The 24,370-nt window shown below is 42.6% G+C and overlaps 1 protein-coding gene across 5 annotated transcripts in view; it reads left to right on the forward strand.

Moving 5' to 3' along the window:
• Positions 1-24,370, forward strand: part of ACACA (acetyl-CoA carboxylase alpha) — a 238,786-nt gene extending 214,416 nt beyond the window's left edge. For all 5 annotated transcript variants that reach the window (XM_027870541.1, XM_027870542.1, XM_027870545.1 and 2 more), the window contains 4 exons: positions 9,636-9,790; positions 10,870-11,040; positions 19,238-19,374; positions 19,919-24,370. In XM_027870541.1, coding sequence (XP_027726342.1) covers positions 9,636-9,790; positions 10,870-11,040; positions 19,238-19,374; positions 19,919-20,042 — 587 coding nt within the window. In that variant the 3' untranslated portion in view covers positions 20,043-24,370. The remainder of the gene's footprint in view (positions 1-9,635; positions 9,791-10,869; positions 11,041-19,237; positions 19,375-19,918) is intronic.

The raw sequence follows: 24,370 nt of genomic DNA on the forward strand, positions 1-24,370 counted from the left end.
ACACACACACACACACACACACACACACACACACACACACACACACAGTCATCTCTCAGAAATCTGCTGCCACCCAGGGTTGTTGGGTTTTTTCCCTTCTTGCTTTCTTTTCCAAACAGGATAATTACTCTTGAACAACTCTCTACACTTTAATTAAAGGGGCTGTAGTGCAAGAGCAAGTCCCTTACAACAGCATGTAGAGAGAGCTCTGAAAGCTTCAGAGCCGATAAGCATCTCTGTTAGATGGTTCATAATAGCTCCCAGCACTGAGCGATCATTGCTGTTGTTTTGCCACTAATTCTGTACAAAGGCAGCAACAAGATTGCAGGACACAGTGAATTGCATAATTTTTTTGTATTTTTTTTTTGCTGGTTTTCTTTCTGGCCAATTTAAAATTTGTCAAAGTCGGTCTTCTTCTGGATCACTGCCCTTTGATATTTCCTGCACTCCATTTGCCACAAACAAGCCGCAGGGCCGCAGTTCATGCTGACTCCAGCAGAAGCAGAGAGGGCTCCATTTATCTTACACTGCCTGCTGAATTCTTACTCATTAACTGGGGGTTCACTGCCTCTTTTTAACCCCCGAGTGGCTGTTATCTCTCTAGTGCAACCGGATGGTAGGAAGAGAGAGCATTTGCTCTCAGACATGCATTTGCAGTGGAGGGGACCAGACTGGCTAATGCTGTGGAGACAGGGATACTCTTTTTCATTGGAAAGAGACACTCTGTGCTCCAGCCTTGATCCAGCACCTTTCAAATCAGGGAAAGCAAATAGAGAAGAGATTCTCAAGTGCTTGCTAGTTAATAATTTCATATACATTATTTGATTATAATTTCCTATTAGGCAAACTAGATGGTACAGTAGAGCACTAGATTTGAAGTCAGGAAGACCTGAGTTCAAATTCTGCCTCAGATGCTTACTAGCTATGTGACTCTGGACAAGTCATTTAACCCCTTGTGGCCTCAGTTTCCTCAGCTGTAAAATGGGGTAGTTGTGAGTACCAAATGAGATAACATATAAAATTGCTTTGCAAACCTTAAAGCACTACCTAAATGGTAGTTATCCTATGATTATTATTATTTTCTATTATTGATGAAGAAAACTATGTTTAGTCTTGATCAGAATGGCAGACTCATTCACAGCCAGAAAATACAGTTTTCTGCCTGATGCCTGTCAAGCTTACTGTATGTAAGGTCTAGCTTCTAGAACTTGGCCACACCCACTGGACTGCTTTGTCTAGGGCTCTCTGAGCTTTCCTTTCTTGTCCTGCCAACCATATATGAAAATCAAATGAAATAATGCATGTATAACCACTTTGAAAACAATCAGGCACTAACCAAGAGCAAAGGGTTATTGTTGGTGGTCTTATTCTTATTCCCTCTTACACATAAAGGTGGAGTGAGCCTAAAAGCACATGCCATCCATGTGTATTGGGTGGAAAGTGCAGAATCCTGTGCTGGGACATGGACCCTGCCCCTAAAGGTCATAGGGTCATAGATTTAGAGCTAGAAGAGACCTCAGAGGTCATCACGCCCCACCCTCTCATCTACAGATGAGAGAGTTAGTGACCTTGCCCAAGGTCACACTGATAACCAGTGTTTGGAGGTAGAATTTGAACCCAGGGAAATATGCATTGTACCATTTTGCCTAGAGGACTTTACAGTCTCTTGGGAATATGAAACATACACACAGAAAAGAAAATGATACAGTTACAGTGTAAAATACCCATAAATGCAAGAAGCCCTGGTACCAACTGCATTGAGAAATGCTAATGGGCTATTGAGTCTGAGTGGCTTGACATTGCAGGGGGTTCCAGGCTCCCTTTCGTGTCCTTTAGAAAACTGGGACCACAGAATGCTTAGGAGATTGGAGGCAGCCACATTTTTTCCAGAACAAATAATTGATAAAGAAAAAGAGTTAAGGTTATGCCCCTCTTTACAACATGAGTTAATTTCAAAGCCTGGAATGATGATTCTGGTCTCCCCTATCTCCTCCACCTTAACCATTCAGCTGACTATATAACTTCAACAAGAATTATTTTCCTTTAGGAGTTTGAAGTTAATTTCAATAGGAAAATTCAGTTTATTATGAAAAGGACAAAAAAGTTAATAAAGATGGATATTATCTTATGTGCCTTATCTCTTCATTGTCAGAAGGTGATTTCATAAACATAGCCTATGTACTATTATGGCATGTTCTTAGAAGCCATCCAACTTTCTGTGTATTGGCTCTATTGATGTTAACCAATCAGGCTATATATATAAATAAGTGTATTCTGATTGGCTGAATTCAGAAAACATTCCCTAAGGGGAATGAGAAATAATTTACTTTGGAAATCCAACTTTGTATGACCTTTAGAATTTTAATTTAAAAGCAAGAACTCCTTTTGGCACTTGCTGGGGGAGGAAGGCTGTGTAAAACTGCTAGTTTGTGGAATTTTGACTGTAGCAGGGAATGTGTGAAATGGCATACACGAACTTCTTTTGGAAGTAAAAAGGATTACTTAACCAGAGATTGAACTGAGCCAAAATGTTGGTGCTTTTCATTACTGAGATTATTTTTGTCCCATACTATCAGACAGAATATTTGTGTAGGACTGGCTGCCATCCCAGTTGGCTTGAGGAAGCTAGGTGTTGTTGGTTATCTTGCCTAGGAAGTGAACCCCAGTCTCTCTGGGGTGCCTGTGTGTCTGTCTTACAGAAAGGCAGTACTCTGAAGAGGTCTATGTTGCTTTGATTGACTCTTACGAACCAATTAACAAAGTCAAGAGAATCAAAAGCACTGAAAGTCCCTCCTATCCAGTTGCTGTGACTAGAGGCTTTTTGTGTCTAATGGCCCCTTGAGAACATGTGATCTGATGTTCTCTTTTGGATATTAGTTATTATCCTCTTGTATTCAGAAGGGAAAGTGACAAATCAGTTAAAAACAACAACAAAATGGTATGAGACATGTTAGAACTGATCATAGTTTCTTGCCTTCCCCTTCCTTCTTTCTAAAATAAAAGTTCATTGGGATTGTAAAACTGGTTATTGGAATCTTGCTCTGTGCTTAATGAGTGATTGTTGATCGATTGCCAAGATCTATTGCTCACTCACCTCTGTAGTGGCTCCTTTCCCAGGCAGCTGGGTTCTCTTTTACAAGCCACTTTGGATACTGCCCATATGGACTATGCCCCAGAAACATCCAGCACTAACATGGGCTAGGCACTGTGCCTTGGCCTTTGGCCAAGGCTTGAGTGGCTTACAGCGGTCACCAGCACTGTCCTCTGGTCCCTACCCTCATGTAGATATCATTCTCTCAAATACCCTTAAACCCCTTTTAGCTATTAGTCTGTCAGAAGTATTGTCGGGGATGAGAACTGTCACATCTTTTGATATCAGTAAATTCAGGTCCAATCCCTCAAACAAACAAAAAATCAACCAAAAAAACCAAACACCAAACAAAACCAATTACTTATCATAATCAAATTGGGGCTTACACAGGGAACAGAACAGAGCTCACTTTCTAGTCTTGGGGATCCCTAAAGAAAGAGAACTTATAGTTTTCTAGAGTTGTTTTACTAGCAGACATGACCGAAATATCTGAGGGGTTTTAGTTTGTGTTGTTGTTATTATTTTTTTGGTCATCTACTTTGCAAGACAGCAAGCATTTTGAGGTGATCTTTGAGCTGGGTCAGGCTCAAGGGAACAAACTGATTCGGATGGGGGAAAAAAATTGAAAATTATTATACCATTCATTAGCAAGTTGTGGGCAGTGAAGAAATTCCCTAGCTCCTCATCTTTCTTCTTCCCATTACTGCTGCCACTGTCAGGACCAGATTCTGAAGGCATTTAATCCCTGATGTCCAGAGCTCCCATCCTGGACCATATACTTTGATTCTACTCCTCCCCTCTTCCTGTTCTGGAACCATAATCAGCATTGCAATTCAAAAGGGCATATTAGTCTCCTCCCCTCAGGCTCCATTCTCCATAATGTTCTAAACCACAGTACTCCACTCTGACCACCACTCCACTATTTGTATTGTCCCCCTCTATTTCAAGGGTTCTCAACCCTTTTTTGTTCTCCTTACCCCTTGGCTTTCAGAAAATCTTCCTTTAACTCTTATTAAATATGAAAGGAAATAAATCATGCATACACACATAAATTAATTAAGAAAAGAGCTTAAGAAAAAAGAGCTTAATTTCAGTAGGATGATATATTTACCAGATAGTCTCCTTTCCATGGCTTTCCATGCTTCTTGGGCCCCTAAAAGTACTCAAACCCCAGGTGGAGATTCCCCTCATTCATTAGAATGTAAGCTCTTTGAAGGCAGGAACTATTTCTGTTTTTGTTTTTATACTGTCCCTAATCCTTAGCACAGTGAACATAGTAAGAGCTCCATAAACACTTTTCCATTCATTTAGCTATGCATGCTGATGCCCATGTCCAAGGAGCACCGCGTTTTTGTGCCCCTGGTTTTAATAGCATGTTCCCCACATGACAGTGTGGCCGGCAGCGTCAGCACTGGGCTTTGATGCAGGCAAGGGTAGGAAAGGAGGCAGGGTCTGTATTAGATAAGGTGGGACATTATGGGGTCTTGTCTCTTAGTAGCAGCTTAGGTACTATGTCATCCCTTGATTCAGAAGTTCAGTGCAGTCCGAGTAGAAGCAGTAGGTAATGTTTTTTGGGGGAAAGGGTGTTTTAGTCCAGTTCTTTGTAAAAGCATCAAGGCATGCATGCCTCACTCCCATGAACTGGTGGTCCATGGTTCTTCAGTACCATGTTCTCCGTCATCTCTTTAGCTCTCTCTGTGCATTTTGGAGGTTTTCATCACAGGACACTGCCAGATCCCCCAGCTTCTACTCACTGAGATCCTGGTGCCTTACTTAGGGGGAGCAATAACTAGGGAGGGCTTTTAACAGGGCCCAGACTAGTTAATCCAAAGTCATTTCAAAAAGAAAAGAGCACTAATCTCCCAGCTACCAGGAAAGGCCTTTTGTGAGTGGTGCCAGAGCTCATCCTAGGGGTAGGAAGCCCCAGGGGAGTCTCCAAAGGGGAGGGGACAGGTTGTATTCCTGTCATGGAGGGTGGCCTGGGCAAAGGCGTGCTGAGATCAGGGAATAGGGAGGAACCCACTTGGACTGGAATGAGATTTGGAACAACATGGGCCAGACTGGTGAGGGCAAGGCAAGCCTTTTGACAGCTCTGGAAATGTGAGAAGAGGCACCTGTGCTTTGTGGTTTTATTCCCTTGTGTGCAAGCTTTTGTGTTTTTGTTAGAAACAACTATACAGATGATCAGTGGAGAACCAGCACCTGGTGGCCTGGGCCAACATTTTACTTAGAACCTTTGGGTTAAAAATTTCTTGAAAGGATTCCTAGATTCCCTGTGAAAAAATTAACATGCAAAACACATCTATGTTTATTCAGGTGTGCCCCACTTTGAAGAAAAACAGATATAGGAAAATGTTAATTTATAAAACACATACATTGGGAGAGATTATTCCCATTATGTAAGAATTATTTGCTTTGCCAGAGGATTCACAGCAGGAATCCTTTAAGTAGCTCTCTTAGGGCATTTAAAAATGTTTCATTTATGCAAAGTTGTTCAAGAACATAGAAATTGTACAAAATAAGGGCCCACCCTTTGTATGTCTAGAAACAGGTTCTTTTCTATCTCCTCCTCCACCATATTGAAATCTTTTAAAATAAAGATTTACACTAAAAACCTCACAAAATATAAACTTCAGTACTTGTTATACCTTAATTTCAAAACTTAGAAATTAATTTATTCCTCATTTGAGATGGAGTTTAAAATTAGGCTTGGGTGTACTCACACAGTCTGTCAAAATCAGAATCTTTTACAAAATGCTTTCCTTCTTTGACAGCAGTAAGTACTATACTCCTATGTAGACTTGAGCCCCCAACCCAGGGAGGCAGCATGATTTCTGTAAGGTCACACAGCGGCTGGCTGGCCTTTGAGGGTCCTGTGTCCTGGTGCTCCATGCTGTGGTGAATTGAGTGACTGTGGAGTGTTAACACTTCTTCTCAGTTAGACATTGATTCAGATCTGCTCCTCTGGGGTAGATTCCTATTCCAGGAGTCAAACATTAACCTCATCCAGAAGGATGTAACGAGGATGAAACAGTAGATGATAGTAGATGGATAAGTGGAGCTCTGCCACAGCCTCCTAATCCAGGGGTGCCTCAAGAGCTGCTGGGATGTGAACATTTGCTCAACTTCTGTTCTGTGTTCCACTCTTTGCACTTACTTTTAAATTGAAGGACTAAATTTGTATGGGTGGGAAAATTTAGGGAGATGGGGGGAATAATGTGTTGGGTTTTTTTTTTTTTTCATATTCTCTTTCCTCCCTCTTCTTACCATTCTCATCAACCTTTCGAAGCAGGATTCTAAAAGAGACTTTTCTCTCCATCGAGTATTCTTCTGACCCTCGCCACCTTTACCACCCCCAATGCACACACAAAACTTGCTTTCCTAAAAACCCCCGAGGCTCCTAGATCTGGCTGGAAAAGAAAGAAAACCATTCCAAGATATTTAATTGTGCAGGGGTCTTACAGGATTGATCGAGAGCTTAGCTTTTTACAATAGCCCAGTGAATAAGAAATGCTTCTGACAAACGATCAATGATAGGATAATCACTCTTTATCCCCCTCCTCATTCTTACCTTCTTTCTTTCAGGAGAACAGGGTTCAGAAGTCAAAAATCTTTATAGACGTTGCTTTTAAATTAAGCAGAAAATGGACATTGACATATTTGTTAATCTCCCCTAAATCATTATGGGCCTGGCTGCTTTACTGGTACAAGGAGAGAGTAGAATACAGTATGGAATACAAGAGTATCCTGATTTAAGAGCAACCTTTTATTTTTGGAAAGCAAAATTTATTATTTTTTAAATCTCTTTTTCTTTAAAACCACACACACGCACAGGCACAATTAAATCTTTGTTTTTCTTACATATACTTTTTGGAGATTTCTTTTTTTCTGGCCTTCCTTCACTTTGGTACTTTGATTGAGATAGGCCATAAAGCCCTGGTCAGAGGCATTATAGCTGATTGAGGGGATTTGTAATCCCACTAGAGAATACCCTTTGGTCTTCTGGACTGATAAAATTATGAAATCTGAACTTTTTTCATCTTTGTTTTATAAAACCATAATGATGTTCTGGCAAAACCTACTTAAATAAGGAGCCAATCATCTCTGAAAAGCCTTAACCTCTGCTCACAGAGCAGCTTGACTAATCCACCAATGGAAGCCCCTTGGATTCTTCCTATGTGGGTGGGGTCCACATCTTGCCCCCTTTCTGGTGAAAAGGCCAGACTCCCTCAAAATCCCACCTGTGCCACAGCCTTCTATCTCCACAGCAGAGCCTTGGACAGCAATCTCCTTGGAAAGTGCTGTCACTTAATGGAAAAGGGCGTAGAGTTAGGTACGCCCTCACAAAGGAGAGAGTATAAGTGGTTATAGGCTCCTTGTGTGGTTATCAGGTGAAGACATAACAAGGAAGACACTCCCTCAGAAGACCTGTGACACCTTCTTTCCCCATCCCCAACCACTTGGGAGCAGAAGCAGATTTCTTCAAGGCCTGCCTAACGAATGGGACCTGGCCCATGGGTTGGAGATTCCATGGGAGCTTTTGTCTCAACATCAGCCGCAGCCTTGGAAATCAGCCTCTTCACTGGGGTGCATGGCGTGGCTCTTCTCAAGAGTTTCATGTTTTTGTTTTGTAAAATCAAAGTGAAACTATTTTCAGGCTTCTTTCTGTATGAGTACAGGTAATATAGGAGAAACCTTGGCTTCTCAAGAAGTTCCTCGTTTGCCCTCAGTATAAATAGTCAGGCAATGGCAGCTATTTCAAGAGATTTTAAATTAGAAAGTCACTTCTCAGAGATTTGGCAGGACAGTTGTCTCAAATTTCCCCTAAGTGGGCTGAGTTCAGGTCTGCCAAAATGAATAGATTTCTCTTCTTCTTGAAAGCTGCTACAGAATTTAGCTCAATCCAACCCATTTTCCTATGCTCAGGCTGAGGCTGACAGCAGAAGACCATTAATTGCCCTCATGGAGAGCAAGAAAGAATTGTTAGTCCTGGGCTTTCTTCACCATAGTTTAAAAAGTCATTGATTTTAAGGGGAAAAAAAGTCAACTTTGGGAAACAAAAATCCCACAGAAAAATGAAACCATGTCCTATAGATCCATCTCTGTTCTGCTAACATTTGTTTATTCATAAAACTACCTCGCTTAGCAGCCCAAGGCTGTTCAGGGAGTGTGATTCATAGTAGCATAAACAACACGGACTTTCTTCAGACAGGCATGCTTGAAATAGACTTTTCTCTCACGCATCCCATCACCTGTGGGCATGTATTTATTTGTCAGCTTTGGTGACAAAGTACCTTGGGTCTTCCCTGATGTTGGGAGCTGTCACCTATTGCTCCTTCAGTCGAACTCAGCCTTCCACACTAGGCAAGTGGCTAAATTTTCAGTATTGATTGTAGGCCCCATTCTGAGATTAATTAAGATGAAAAGCACAAACTATCAACACCTCTACTAGAATGGCATTGATTTCTGAAGAGGCTTTCCTCCTTACAGGAGATTCCAACCCCCACCCCCCATACTGTTGCATCGTAGATCCGTGTGCTTGCAGAGCTCAGATCCCTGGAGGAGTTAGTAGGCTGTCAGGTGTGGGTAGAGTCTGTTCTTCTTTTCTTTCTTGGCCCAGAAGCAAGAATGACTTTATCATTCTGATCAAGGGTTGCTCTAGTGAATAGTAGCTAATACACAGAATTGCCACCAGATATGCTTATCTGGCTTTCATTTTATTGGGTTGTGTTAATTTGAGGTCCCCAGAAAAAAAATTGGAAGTCACAAGTTTTCAAATGTGAGGTTAGTGCCTATATAATAATGTACCTGCAAATTTGAGAGCCATTCAGAGCAGAAGAAAATTTGGTGGCTGTTAGGGGCAGGCATAGAGAGACAGAGCTGGCTTCAGTGAAAAAAAAATCAGGCCACTTCCTCATTCTTCAGCAATATATTACTGCTCCTCTCATGGACAACAGAACCAGTCTAGTCTCATGAGTTTAGGAAGCACAGGTCTTTGTATTCTGTGTCTCTTTCCGACCCCCAGCATTGTAAGCTCCTTGAGGGCATACTTACTCATTTTTATCTTTTTCCGCTCAGTGATTAGCACAGTGACTGAGCATAAATGCTTATTGATGGATGGTACCATGGCCAAGCTTCCAATGGGGGTATATCTTAACCAAGGACCAGCTGTAGACCCAGCCTAGGGTAGCCAGGAGAGCTGCCCCACAAAGATGTTGCCTGATCAGACATTGTAGTACAAGAAGAAATTATGATTTTAAATGATTTCTGGAGGACAAGAATACGTAGTTTCAGATATTATGATACAGAGGTGATACCTTCGCTGCTGTGTCTCCTTTAGAAGACCCAGAGGGCTGTAAGATTTCAGCTGCTTGACTTAAAGAATATACTACCTTTGGCATTGTAAAAAGAAATGTAAGTTCTGCCAAACAAATCTGTAGGACAGATACTGAGTCCAGGGAAAGGAGGTGAGGGTGACTTTGAATTAATGCAGAGAGATTCCTCATCATCATGGAGTGTGATGGGCAGGTTTCTCTAATTGCAGGCACCCCAGAGCTAAGCCCAGCTGAGCGGAAGGAGTTGGAGAGCAAACTGAAGGAACGGGAAGAATTCCTCATTCCCATTTACCACCAGGTAGCCGTGCAGTTTGCTGACTTGCATGACACACCGGGCCGGATGCAGGAAAAGGGTGTCATTAATGTAAGTATGATGGCTGCCTTTCTCCTAACTGTCAGAAACCCATGCATGTCGGTGTCACACAGGTGGCCCACGTGCTCACTACAGAACAGCAAGATAGAACTGGAATAGTGCAGTGTCTGCCGAGAGATTTGTCAGGTTGTGTGGATTATACAGATCTCAAATTCTTTGGTGTGGTTCCCCCTTCTACATTGATCATACTCATAAAGCACTTTGTACTTTATGAATTAGCTCCCCATTTTAAAAGGTGGGAAATGGAGTCATTCCTGCCAACATCAGGGCTGACAGAATTAATAAATGATGATGTTGATGATATTATTAATAGCTAGTCTTTACATAGGTTTCTAGTGAGCTTTGCACATGTCATCTGATTTGATCCTCATATCAATCCTGTTGAAGTAGATGCTATTATTATCCCTATTTTGCAGATAAGGAAACAGGCAGACAGGTTAAATGTCCTACCCAGGATCACACAGCAAGGAAGTGTCTGAGACTGGATTTGAAACCTTAGAGGTCTTCCTCCTGACTCCGGACCCCACACTCTTTTTTCAGTGTGCTACCTTGCCGCCTCAGCCCCTCATGCTGCAGGGTGCCTCAAGGCTTAGAGCTTTAGGAAAGCAGCCACTAATTCAAATCTGATCTGCATGCAAGGCAGTTTAGCCATGTCTACTCAAAACCAATTACTCACTGTTTGTTTCTCTGGCTGTACAGGCTCTTAGCTGGAATGTCTCTGCCATGTGTCAGTCAAGTGTTTGCTTGGCTCATTGGTGTGCACAGGGATACGTTTTTCACTCTGTCCTGGGATGAGATAGGAATGGACTGGGGTTTTATATTGATGACACAAAGTTGGCTGGCAGGGGTGTGGTGGTGGGGGGGTGTTTGGGGCTTCTAGTAGGCTATCAACTGCTTCCTCTCTCAGCAATGGTAACAGATTCTTGCTTTTCCTTCCCTGGATGTTCATTGGAAGACACAGAATTCACCACCAGCCTTGTGTCTTCAGTGTCCTGCCTTGCCTATGACAGAGTAACCGAGAAACAAGACTGGCTTAGGGACTGGAATGACTTCCCTCTTCCTTCACACAGGACATTCTAGACTGGAAAACATCCCGCACCTTCTTCTACTGGCGCCTGAGGCGGCTGCTCTTGGAGGACTTAGTGAAGAAGAAGATCCATGCAGCCAACCCGGAGCTGACAGATGGCCAGATCCAGGCCATGCTTAGGCGCTGGTTTGTGGAGGTGGAGGGAACAGTGAAGGTGAGAAGCTGCCCCAGTCCCAGACACGAGGGAGGAGAGGAGAGAGCAGTCTTGGGGCCTGCCCTTGAAGTCTGCCCTCTCCTTCCACTTGAGGGCAGTGGGAGCCTGTCTTCTGTGGCTTCCCCAGGCTTTTCTGCAGATACTGGTACAGGGAAGCCAGGGCCTTCTAGAGCAGGACCAAAGCCTGCAGACATCTTCTCAGGAAATGTTTGATGCCTGCATTCGTAACTGAAGAAAATGGTGAATTTCAGTTAGAGGTTAGGGGAAAATAAAAAGGGAACTTTTTCCCTCAGGTTTACAGACACCCTGAAGTCTATCTCCTGGGCGTCCATGGTTCTCAGGTTAAGAACCCCTGTTATAGAGGAAATGATGTGGTCTCGATACCTCCCTTTATATTTTCATATTGGAACGTGTTACAAATCCTATCTCTTCTTAAGGAGTATGTAAACTGGGTGTCCATTTGTTGAGACCCCAAAGAAAGCATACTTTGTTAAGAGAATATCTTATTAGAGGCAGGTATCTTTTATTATGAATAGCTTTCTTTATGCTGATTGGCTTACGTCCCAAGGAGTTCTAAACTTTAGAAAGGACTAGGAAATAAGGTACTACCAGCCCTTGTCCTTTGCTCTGATCCCCTTCCTTTTCTTGGGAAAGTTGAGTTGAAATAGCTATATATACTTAGATATATATAGATATAACATGTATACATACACACTTGAGAACAGATGGTGCCTATGGACGTATCCTGTTTCATAAAACTGGGACTTCTGCCTAGATTCTTCTGGTGGTGGTGGGTGTGGATGTGTGTGTAATAGCTAATATTTATATTGCACTTGTGTTTGCAAAGCATTTTCCATATGTTACACCTTTTTTCATGGCTAGAGTGACACTGTCCATCATTAGAGTGATGATGTCCATCATTAGAGTGTCTGAAGTCTGCCGACACATTTTCAAGATGAAACACTGAAATGTTACATCTGGAGAGGAGGGGTAGTTTAGAGCTTCTGCTTTAATCATTAATCAAGGGCACTAGTTAGTTTTAAAATAATTAAGCTGCAATTATGGAAAAGCCACTGTGTATAAATATTCCCAGTGTGATGATGGGGACGCTTGCCATTGTGTGATTCCCAGTTCAGGTTGTGGTCACTCGGGGGCATCATAATTGAGTACAACAATTGTTTCATGTCTGCTGGTAGCTTCTACTGCAACTTGGCATTGAAAGCCAGGAAAGTGTAAAATCGAGGTTGTTCTCGAGTAAAGAGTGGCCAGCTAGGTAAATGGAGTGTGTGCTTGTTGCCAGGAAAGTTCTCCTTTGCCTTCCTACCGCATTAGTCACTAATGGAAGAACATGGCTTCACTAGGCACTAGAAGTGAGCATGATGGGAATAGAGGAGTGCTTCAGATACTCCCTAGAGCTCTCTCCTCTGGATGGTTGACGATCTCAAGAAAGAGGTGGTTTTCATCTCTCTTAGCAATGATGACAAGAAGCCCCCTAGCTTGTGAGTACACAACTTTAGAGTTCGAGGACATGGAAGCCAGCGTAGCCAATGCGGGAAGGCCCCTCGGGAGAGGAGATGAGGGAAATGAAGATACTGTGTGTCACCTCCACCATCCATTATTCTCATCTATTTCTACGAGATGCTGAAATAGTCTAAAGTTCCCACTCTGGTGGGTTTGAGCCAGAACTTAAGTTGAAGTCTACCCAAAGGGAAGAGAAAAGGTCCTAGGAGACAGCCAGGGGATGGACAGTCAGACACAGGACTAACAAAGGACAAAAGACTGAGTAGGATCAGGGCTAGTGATCAGAACCACCTTCTACATCCTGCTACCTCAGCAGAAATTAAATACTAAGAGCACACTTTGAAGGGGGGAAGGAAATCTTTAGTGTCCTTTTGAGGATGTTTTGGGGATGTTATAACATGGTTTCTACTTCCTCAGAAGGAATACGAGAAACTGGCAAGTAATTCTAAATCCCATGTGTTTAGGAATGACTTTGGGTAATTTTTCCTAAACCTTGTATGATACAAAGGTTGTCTTATGTTCTTTGGACAGTGGTTGGAAAAAAGTCTCTTGCCACAGCAGGTGGTGGATGAGCAGGGCGGGGACAGGCTGGCATCTTGGGGGCCTGCGTGGCTGACTCTTCCTAGACTCTGCCCAGCCCCAGCCTTTGTTTAGTGAGACAATGTGAAAATGCAGTGATACTCAAATGGAACAGTTTAACTTTTTAGTTTTCCTTGGAGAAGTCTGTTGCTGTCAGTTAGGGGATTATATCCTGGTGCTGGGAAAGTCACATTTATTATTGTTAGCCGCTCTCTTTCCTTATTACTTGCAGCGAGATGCTGCCATTCCTAATTATCGAAAACCTGTTTTAGAAATGGAGAAACACACCTATTATCTCCTTTGCTTTCCAGCAGTAGAATAGCTGGTGGTACTTACTCCCATTTCACAGAAAGATTGTTTACCCAAGGACACATGATGACAGCTGGATCTAGGACTAGCTTTTCTTTCTACTACATGGCCCCACATTGGAGTTATGAAAAAAGTGAATCTATCAAGACATCCTGGACTAAGATCATACAGTTCCTTTTTGCCCAGATGACTGCCCAGTTACCTTATGCCAGCTCTCATCTGGAAAGCAAAAGGAATCAAATGGTTCTTGGGGCAGGTAGGGAATGCCACATCTCCCACACCTAGTTAAGGCTTGGGCTATTGTGTCATTGTCCTTAGAAACTGGAGTTTCTAAGGGGGTGGAGATTAGGGGAAAGGAAGGAAGGAGAGATGAGCTAGAAAGCTCCAGCTCCCTGTATGGAGTAGCAAGAACCATATCAGCTAAATTGACAGGGAAGGAGAGCCTGGTCAGTCTCACTCCCACATCTCTCTTCTCCTGGCTTTCACACCCTTGCTTCACTATTCGCAAAGAAAGTAGTTGCATAATTTGGGGCAAATCATTTCCACTTCCAAACATCAATTTCATTATCTGTAAAATGTAAGGAAGGGGAAGGCCCCTTCTGTGATTCTAAATTTCACTCTTTGGAGAGGAAGGGCCAGGTACCCCATGTGTTGGAGTTATTGGCACAGTCATACTTATCATTTAACGTCCTGGACTTGGGCATTGATGTAGTTGGGAGAGCTTATCTGCTATCCTATTTAAGTATACTTGGAATGAAACTTTCCAAATAGTTCATTTAGATTTAATAAGATATACTAATGACTAAAACAATTAGTGAGGTCAAATAGTATTCTAAAAGATACTTATCTGCTACTGCACAAGGAGATAGCTACAGATAATTGTCTGTTCAACATTTGTAGCACCTATTGGGATTATTTTTAGTAATTCATTGGTATTTCACTAGCATTTAAAGTTGTAAATTTTTTTTAAAAGATTGTTTTTAATATAAAACAAAGTCGATTATGTATTATGGGACCTGACTGACCCCTGCTGTGCAGCCAATGACCTAGTGTTTATTCCTGCTGTCCTCCATCCTTTGTAACTGTATTCAGTCATGATATTCACTTGCCTTTAAATTGGCATTGAGAATAGTCCTGTTGTGTCATACCTGGAAAGGCCTTAGATGCAATCTAGTCCAACAACTTTATTTTATAGAGGAGGAAACTGAGATTTGAGGTGAAATGTCACCTACAGACACATGTTGATAGACCTGAAACCAAACTCGAGGTGTTCTGCCTCCCAAGCCCGGTGCTGTCCCATCCCCCCCTGCAGGTGGGATCAGAACTGGGTTATTAATAACCTAGGGCCAAAACAAGTAGCTCATTCAATAGGGAAGCAGTTTAATCTGGTATCTGTTGTCACAGACCAAAAAAATAAAAGGTTTCTGCCATATGTTTGCAGTTTGGGGCTGTGCTTGACCCTACTTTTGAGTGGATTTTCAGTTTTCCTTCTCCATAAGACTGGGAGACTGATGTTCATCACAAACCCTGTCTATATCTTTTTTCAATCAGAGGGGTATGTGAGATCACTTTTTGCTCATTGTTGAAATGAAATTTATTAAGACTGTTATTTATCTATTGGACATTGGCCAGGAATTAAAGTTAGATTTTGTCAGCTTGGCAGTGAAGATCCAGCCAACCATATTCAGTAATTACCTCCTCTTTAAAACATGATGCTGATGTTTTATAAAAGGGATAACCTTAGGAGGAACAACTCAATGTATATTACAATCCTATTTCTGAGTTAGTTTTTGTTTGTTTTTTTTTGTCTTTTTGTTTTTGTTTTTTTAAAAGAAAAATGTCCAAATTAAACACAGCACTCTGGGGTTGTAAAAAGGGAAGAAAGAACGGTTTTCTCTAGAGAGCAGCAAGCTTTCCAAGGTAGTGCCTGAGCATCTTTAGAAGTGGGCATCTCGTTAGCTAATATATTACACCAATCAAGAAGAGTTATCTTAAGCCACAATTAATCTGTTCCCTGGCATATGTTGATAGGAAAGCATCATGCTGTTACTTAATTAAAAGCAAACGGATTAAAAATGATTAATAAGAGTATTAAATATTCTGCTAGACTAAAAGCTTTGGGATTCTTGGGTAAACCTAGCTCTTTTCAGGTCTGAAACCCAAGAAGCATTTACTGATTTTTTTCTTCCTCCCATGAAATCTTCATAAGCATTTGGCTTTGTATGCAGGGAGCATGCAACTGGAATCCCAGAACAGTGGGGCAAAAAAAAAAAAAAAAAAAAAAAAGTCTGAAATACTGATGATGGAAATGTGAAAGTTTAAGTGACAGGATGTACCAGAAGTTGTATTTATAAACCATGAGACAGCTTGGGAAGTGATGTTATATTAGCTTAAGAAAAAGTTGTGTAGAAAAGACTGATTATACAACAGTCATTTATTAGGGCCTCTTGGGTGCAGAACACTTTCTTGTAGGTGCTAAGAAAGAGATAAAATTTCAGCAGGACAGTCCTAGCCCTCAGGGAGTTTACAGTCCAGTAGGAACACACCAACACATGTATGAGTGTGTGTGTGTGTGTAGACTTTTTTATACACAGAAAATGTCATTAGTGAGCTAGAAAATTAGGTGTCCTCTAAAGTTCCAGGAGGAAGATATATTAACCAGGAGGATCAGAGAAAATTCCATGAGGGAAGTGGTCTTTGTTGTCTTCAGAGAATGGGAAGGGCTTCAGCAAAGGAAGATGAGGAAGGCGATCATTCTCAGTATAGGGATATGAGTGAAGTAGCTTTTCAAGGGCTGGAGAATGAAGCCTGTACTTTTTTTTTTTTTTTTGGTGAGGCACACAGTTAGTAAGTGTTATGTGTCTGAGGCCGGATTTGAACTCAGGTCCTCCTGACTTCTGGGCCAGTGCTCTATCTATTGCACCACCTAGTTGCCCCAAAGTAGAAATTCTACAGAATTGTAGAATTGTATAGTCTTTTTTTTTTTTTTAAAGGCAATTAGGGGTTAAGTGACTTGCCCAGGGTGACACACCTAGTAATTGTCAAGTGTTTGGTCTGAGGCCAGATTTGAACACAGGTCCCCTTGACTTCAGGACCAGCACTCTATTCACTGTGCCACCTAGTTGCCCCTATGCCTGCACTTCTTAAGAGTGGAGATGGCTTCACTTTTGTATTTGAATACCCAGCACAGTGCTGGGCATATAGCAGGTGCTTAGTAAATGTTTGTTGCCTGATTGAGAATAATCATGTAAGGAATACCTGGAAAGGTAGGTTGGCGTCAGTGTGTGGAGGGTGTTGAGTGACAGGCAGAGAAGTGTGAATTTTACTTTGGAGGTAACAGCAAACCATGGAAGGGATGTGATTCAATCTCTGCTTGAGGAAGAGCCCCCTAGAGGCAGTTAGGTGGAGGGAGAGAGCATTGAGCCTGAGGTCAGGAGCCCAGGACTCATCCCACCTCATCTGCAGAGTGGGGAGAATCCCTAGCCTTCCTTTCTCACTAGAGTGGTTCGAGGTTCCAGTGAGTGAGTATATCTTCACATATGTACTCTGAAAACCTTGAAATGCTTCAACTACTAATATGCCAAATCATTTCACCCATTAGAGCCTCAGTTTCCTCATCTATAAAATGAGGATGGCGCTACCTATGCTATTTTTGCCTCAGGGTTTTCATGGAGATTGAATGAGTTAATGTCAGCAAAACATTCTGTAACCATAAAGACATAGGAGTTACGTGAGAAAAAGTGAATTGTAATGCTCCAACTATTGTAATGTTGGAAGGGGAGAGGAGTCAAACAGCCTGTATTTAGATCCCGTCCAGAAAACATTAAAGGGAGCATCAGGAAATGTACAGATTTTTGACCTTAAGAGACAGGAAGACCTAGGTTTGGTCATGCCTCTGACGCAGACTGATGGTGTAATGGAGGCGCAGTGCTCTATAAAAGGAGAAGTTGCAGAAAAGGTGTTAACCTGCATTGGTAGAGGAAGATTCCTCATCCCAGAATTCCCTATGTCAGTGAAATCACAGGTCCAGTACTTGTCATTATCCCTATGATTAAAAAAAAAAGCAAGTATTTTCACACTTATTATTACTGTTAGTTCTCATACTATTCCTGGAAGGTAAGACTGTTGCTTTTAGCCTCATTTTTCAAAACTGGTTCAAGTGACAACTAAAATCATAAGGTCATCAGCAGGACTGGTCTCTCTCCATTATGACTACACTGCTATAAGGTTCAGGGAGTTTAGACAGTCTCTGTTTAAAAAAAAAAAAGTTTCCTTAATGATTTTGTTTTTTGATTGGAAGAAACTGACATGAGTTGAAATGACAGCACTGATTTTAGAGTGTCCCATGCTGTGTGTAAAATGTTGGCTTAGGGACCTGCACAGCACCTACAATTTTAGAGGCTGCCGGAGATGGAATGGTGACACCTTTGGAATGTTTTAGAAATTTGGAAGAGTTGTGAAGCGTAATTTAAACACAAACACATATACCATGCTCCTTCCCAGCCATTGGAGATGAGAGTGAAGGCTAGATAAGGGACTGTTTATTTTAGGAATAAAACAATAAGTGGCCAGCAAATAAATACTCTAGGCCTCATAGTTTCTAGTAACTTTTCTCTATGGTCGAGGAGTGCTCATGGCAGCAAAGTTGATATTGGCCCTAGAGGAAAATTCATAGCCTGGTGTTCAGTGACTTAATATAAGCAGGAATCTCACAGCCAAATCTCTAGCCTCAAAGCCACTGAGATTCACTAAATGCACCCACCTATTAAATTATAGTGCTTAGCTCATTGTCATTCTGACTTTGACTTCGTTAGTGATAACCGAGAAGGATAGCGCACCTTTAAATGACGAGCTTTGTGTTTAATTACCCAAACAAAATGACATAAATATGAATGAGCCCTAATGGTGGTACTTGGTTTTCCGGAAACCATTAACAAAATGATTCCTAAATGGTTTGTAAAGAAAATGAGAGGAGAAGAGAGCAACGAGAAGGCTATTAGGCTTCTAACACACTCCTGAATTATTATGTAGTCAACTACCTAGCAAATATCCAGCTAAATGATCTTGCAGAGAAAAAAGAGGGAAGTGACTTGTTGAGATATTCATGGCTGAAGGTGCCTTGACCTCTTTTGATACTCTCTTCGATACTAAAATGAGGGTTAGATGTCCGACCCAGTGGTGGGCTCCACATTAAAGGCTGGACTCGAACAATGGGGGCAGGAACATGAGCTCTTTGAGTGGGATGCAAAGCACGGTCAGGACCTGCTGCTGCGAGGCTCTTCACTGAGCCTTGGCTGTGGCCATGTGGGTGGCTGGGCAGCCGCTGATTTGTCAGGAAGTACCGATAAAAGTACCGATAAGACCTCAGAGAAAAGCCCCGTGGTTTTTGGTTTGTCTCTTCTTTTTCCTTCACATTTTTCTCTCGACAGAGAATAAGTACCTTGTGAATCACTGCTGTAATAAGTGTATGGGCATGGGTGATCTCAGTGGGCAGCTCCAGTCAGCTTTGAATGTGCATCATTTGTGTTTACTAAAAGAAATAAAGGGGGAGTGAGTAAATCATCTTCTTACTTGAGCTAATTGTTTATTACCTCCTGCATCTGTGAAGGGAATCTCCTAGATCTTTGGTGTAATATGTTATATCCACTTGTAGGTAATTGGTAATTAAGCTTCAGGAATGGTAGCAGGGGGAACAGGCACATTGTGACAGTGCCATCAGTCAGCATGAGTTCAGGGCCCAGTGCCTGGCCTAGAACCTGCTTCCTGACAACCAGCCATTTGTCTGCAGGCTTATGTCTGGGACAACAACAAGGACCTGGTGGAGTGGCTGGAGAAGCAGTTGACAGAGGAAGATGGTGTTCGTTCGGTGGTTGATGAAAACATCAAGTACATTTCAAGAGATTACATCCTCAAGCAGATCCGCAGGTGAGGCCAGCGGGGGGGCGGGGGGGCTCCCCTGAAGGAGAAAATGGACAAATGGACAAAATTTCTTCCCAGTTGGTATAAAAGGCTTGCTAACACCGATTAATGAGTTGTTAAAGATGGGGGGAGAAGGGGAAGGAGCTTTGTCATTTCCCTTAAATAGTAAAATAAAGGTCAGAGTACAAATGTGTGGACTTGAATTATAGCTATGTCTTTTTCACCAGTTCACAGGAGTATCACAGGGCTTCTTACCTTTTATCATCCTGTAACTAAACCACAGTCTTGTTCTCCATGCAACTGTCCTTGCTTCACACTTATTAGAAACAGCTCAAAGTTACAGTTCTCCAAATTCACTTTTGGGTTGGGAGGGAATCCACTGCTCCATCCACTGGGACAGCTGTTTCAAAAACTTCTGAGAGTTGGAGTCTTATTTTTTAAAAAAAAAAAGTCTTTCCTGAAACTATTATGAAGTTTACGAATATCATGCTATTACAAAGAAGCCCTGCCCTCCACCTCTCACCGCTCTCGTCCTTCCTTCCCTCTTTAGCTTGGTGCAGGCCAACCCTGAGGTTGCCATGGATTCTATTGTCCACATGACCCAGCACATCTCACCAACTCAGCGGGCAGAAGTGGTTCGGATTCTCTCCACAATGGACTCTCCTTCAACGTAGGAAGAGCTCCTGCCCTGCCCTGCCCTGCCCCTGTCTCTATAAAGTGAAAAGGGCCAGAGCTGCCTTTTGTGACTCAACTGTGACCACTGCCCTGAAAGCACAGAACAGATGCAGCACTGGAATGAATGGGGCTTTTTCTCTCCCCTTGGACTTTGTCTGGTTACATGGGACATCCTGAGAAAAACCCAAGAGACATTACCTACAGCGTTTATTTAACAGAGATGAGAATGCTTCCCTCTTTTGCCACATGGGGAATGAGAAGACAATGAAGGATACAGATTCATACCATGAGGTCTCACTGAAATGAAGACAAGGTTGCTATTCCCTAACCAACCCATACCAACCCTCCCCCATTCCTCATTGGCAGAGTTCTAGGCAGTCAGAGGACCAACCTCCTCCCCCCAGTCCCACTCCCCAGCCTTATGAGCCTGTGCCCCCAGGTCAGCAGTGGAGGGCTGGGAAGGGTGTGAGGCCAATGGTGCAAGCAGCAAGCTTTGGGAAAAGAAGAAAGCCCTCTCCCAGATGATCCCAGCCCATCTGTCCCCCAGGCCTGGGATTAGAGGGAGTGTCATCACTAGTTACAGGGCGCCAAGACATTTGTTTAACAAGTAATCACTGGAGCTTGAAAACTAAGCAAGTTCTTTGGTGAGTTGTGGGCAGTAGTAATCAAGAAAATGGAGCAGTGGTTTTCCTTGAAGTAGAGGGTCTTGAACTAGATCTTTTCAGAACAAATGGGTGGAAAACCGGCTAAGCCAAGATCGTGGCTCATCTTATTGCTCTGTACCATCTTGCCTTTGGGAAGAACAATGCCAGCATCGTGTGGAGGCTCTGGGCTTCTGCCAAAGGACTATGTGGGCTGCTTATGCACTGGTATAGCCAGAGGGAAAACCTACAGTGAAAGTGCCATGTATTGGATTTAACGTGCCTGCCCTTTACTGTCTCTAAACACAAACTCTAGTTGCTTAAGCCATAGAGAAGGGGCTAATTCTGGCCACTTCAGGGTACCAGAGGTCTTTACTATTAAGCCTGGAGCTTTGATAGTTCTAAGTCAATTTTCTGGTATATTTCCAATGCAGTTGTGATTAGCTTTTCTAGTAGCCAGCATTCGCCGCCACTTCCTTCAGTCTTAACTTTAGCCCTGGTACCTGGCTTGTCTTTTCTTGTATCTCTCTGCCATCAGGACTGGAAGGAAGTGACTGACCAACAAGTGCTTTCCACCCCTTTAGTGCCCTGCTTATTTACATGACTGTCCCCTTAGCTGTGCCCTGGTCACCGGGTGTGACTCTGATTCTCAAGTGCTGGCAAGGCTGTCCAATGAAACTGGGACCCACATGACCTTAATGAGTAGTATTTATAACTCAGTTACGGTGCTGCTGTCTTATGTGGACTCCTTGGCCAACTGTAGGGGCATACTGAGGGGTGGAGAAAAAGATATTTATTTTCCACAAGTAGCTAATTTAAGAAAAGAACTTAACTCTCTATCCTTATGTGCTCCAATGAAATAGCGCTATTTAGCCAATCTTAACCTAGCCCAGAAGGTTTTGGGAGCCTGGAGGCAGGGCAGCAGCTGCTTTTTCCTCGAGAGTTAATTGCACCTGGCACTGTTGACAAACAAGGGAAGCCCCAAGACATCTTTTGCCATGCAGTTTTTCTAGAAAGCTGCAGTTTTGAACCTTGACTCTATAGCTGACAGACAGAAAAAGCTCTGGCCCTCCCTGGAAATGCAGCCTGCAGACAGTTGAGTTTGCCCCTCATTCTGAGTCATAGGCTCACTCTTTAATGCCTAAATGAATCAAATAGAGTGAACTCTGATAATGTATCTATTACCTGGGCTTTACAGGAAAGCTTACCAGTCTGGGAGATGAGAAGTCCAGCATGACCAAGACAGGGAGAAAGAACAAAGGCAGGAAGCCTGCGTCATCAGACGGGGCTGCCAAGAGCTGCTTTCAGCTTTTGGGTTTTGACCAGATAGGAGGGAGATATAATTACCACTACATTTGTCTGCAGTGACTGTACTTCCCTACATCTGCAGGCAGTGTTATATGCTGCACCAATCTTCAGCAACTCTCTTGGACGACAGCATTGTCTCGGTGATCGTGCAAGTCACTCCTATGACCGCCCTGCTAGAAAACAGACCCGTTTTTATCTATGCCCCCAATTACTGCCCCAATTCAAGTAGAAAGAAGGGTGTTGTTCGGCGTGAGTGAACTAATGCCTGCTTCCTTGAGCTTCTCTCTCTGGGCAGTATCTTTCCATAGGGACAATGGCCAGAAAATGTCTCAACCTGTGGAAAGTCAGATATTTTTACTGTGCTACACAAATATAAGCTTACTGAGGCAAGAGGAATAGAAATGATGTATTAACCAAGTCTTGCTTGAACTGAGATTGTTATATTACCTTTTCATTCTGTTCACAAATCAACGTTTACCTGTCTCTGCTAATAATTCAGTGGATGAAGACCCTGAGGTGAACCAGGGGCTTCAGGCAAATACCCCTTCTGCGCCCCTCCCCCATGTTGATGAAATAAACCTCCCCATTTCTGCTGAATCACAGCTTGTATTTTGTCCCAGTCCCATCCTCAAGTCTTCAGTTTTCTCAATTGCATTTTCAGCTGGTGAGAGGGTATGCTGGATTGGGAGGGATATCAGTGAGAGCTAGCATTGGGAGTTCCGTTGAGGCTCCACACCTCTTTTAAGCACTCACCTGCCTTCGTTTGCATAAGGACACCACAAACCTGGTGTTTTGTTTTGTTTTGTTTTGTTTTTTGGCTAAGCAGTGGGGTTAAGCAATTTGCCCAGGGTCACACAGCTAGTAAGTGTTACGTGTCTGAGGCTGGATTTGAACTCAGGGCTGGTGCCACTTAGCTGCCCCACAAACCTGTATTAAGTTACCTACCCAGTACAGGGGGTTACAGTGATTAGTAAAGACACAGAATGAAAAAATAAACCTGATTTTTTTTTAAGTGTCCTTGTCCAGCCTGAGATTTTAATGTCTAGATCAAATCACCACACACAGGCTTCCCTCACTCCTTACTTGATGGGGACCATCTTTTTCAGTCCAGATTCAACTTGGAGTGAGTTGAATAAAGAAATCAACTTCCCAGAAAAGGCAGATGCCACTTAGATTGAATCTCTTCTCTCCAAGGTATGATTTGACTGTCCTTGCCCTGGGGAGGATGAGGTAACGTCGAAAGAGGTCAGTTCAGTATGGCAGCTAGACTAGACAATAGATAGAAGGGATGTTAATTTCACCATGCCTCCTTAATTATCACATTTACTAAGAATTTGAATATACAATCCCATGTGTGTATTAAAAAAAAAAAAAACCTACTTGAAAAAACATTCAACCCCAAAAGTTCATTGTCCTTCTTGAGAAGTCTAATTTCCAAGACTAGTGAATTCAGAGTGTTCTTCTAATACAGTCCATCTAATTAACACTGGGACCAAGTGGCAGATATTAGAGATTTTACGGAGAGGTCTCTTATTCATTTAGTCAACTTGAACACTCGCCTTTTAGCCACATAAGAACTTTAAACTTGGATAACAGAAGCTATTTTTCAAATTCTGCCTGGCAGCCAGTATCATAGAAAAAGCACTGGGAACTGGAAGACTTGAGTTCCACTTACACCAATAACTGACCACACAGGTACCGCTCTGCCTCAGTTTTCACCCACTGAAAAATGGAACCTGATCCAGCCTGTTCCTGTTCTTTCTCATGTAATACTGCAAGGACAAACAAGGAGGGCTCCTTGGGAGAAAGCTGCATTTCTACGAGAGCAACTAGAAGTCAAAGCAGTGGCTGATACTGATCTTAATCCGAGTTATTGTCTGTACTTACCACTTTCAAGATCTGAGGCAAAACCAAGGGTGGCTTGTTGGCCTGGGCACCAAAATCACTGTCCTAAAAATGAAATAAAAGTCATGTAAAAAAGAGCATTCTAATTTGCTCTGAGCTGGAAGCTGTTGATGAATAGAGGGGAAGGGCAGGGCAGGGATGAGTAGGCTCAGGAAGAAATTTATACCCTTTAAGCTTGCATCTGCTGCTCAGTTTCAGAGAGAATGAGAGACCTCCTGGTCAGGGACCCCTCCCTGGCAATTCTGGCAAAAGCAGGATTTGTCGCCTTCCTTGTTCCCTTCACAGAAAAGGAAGGAAGGAAAGGAAGAAGGAAGGCTTACACAACGTTGAATCTGTTCAGAAGAGACCATGCACAATTACTGTTACTGCCTTTTCCTTTTGGGAAGCTGCCTGGCATGTCCGTATTCTCTGCTGTTGCAAAGTCTCACTTACCTCACAAGTTTCTTTTAATAAAAGACAATTTAAAACCCACA

This window comes from Vombatus ursinus, unplaced genomic scaffold, assembly GCF_900497805.2.
Source record: "Vombatus ursinus unplaced genomic scaffold, bare-nosed wombat genome assembly UNPS02014797.1, whole genome shotgun sequence".
In the NCBI taxonomy this organism is placed as follows: Eukaryota; Metazoa; Chordata; class Mammalia; order Diprotodontia; family Vombatidae; genus Vombatus; species Vombatus ursinus.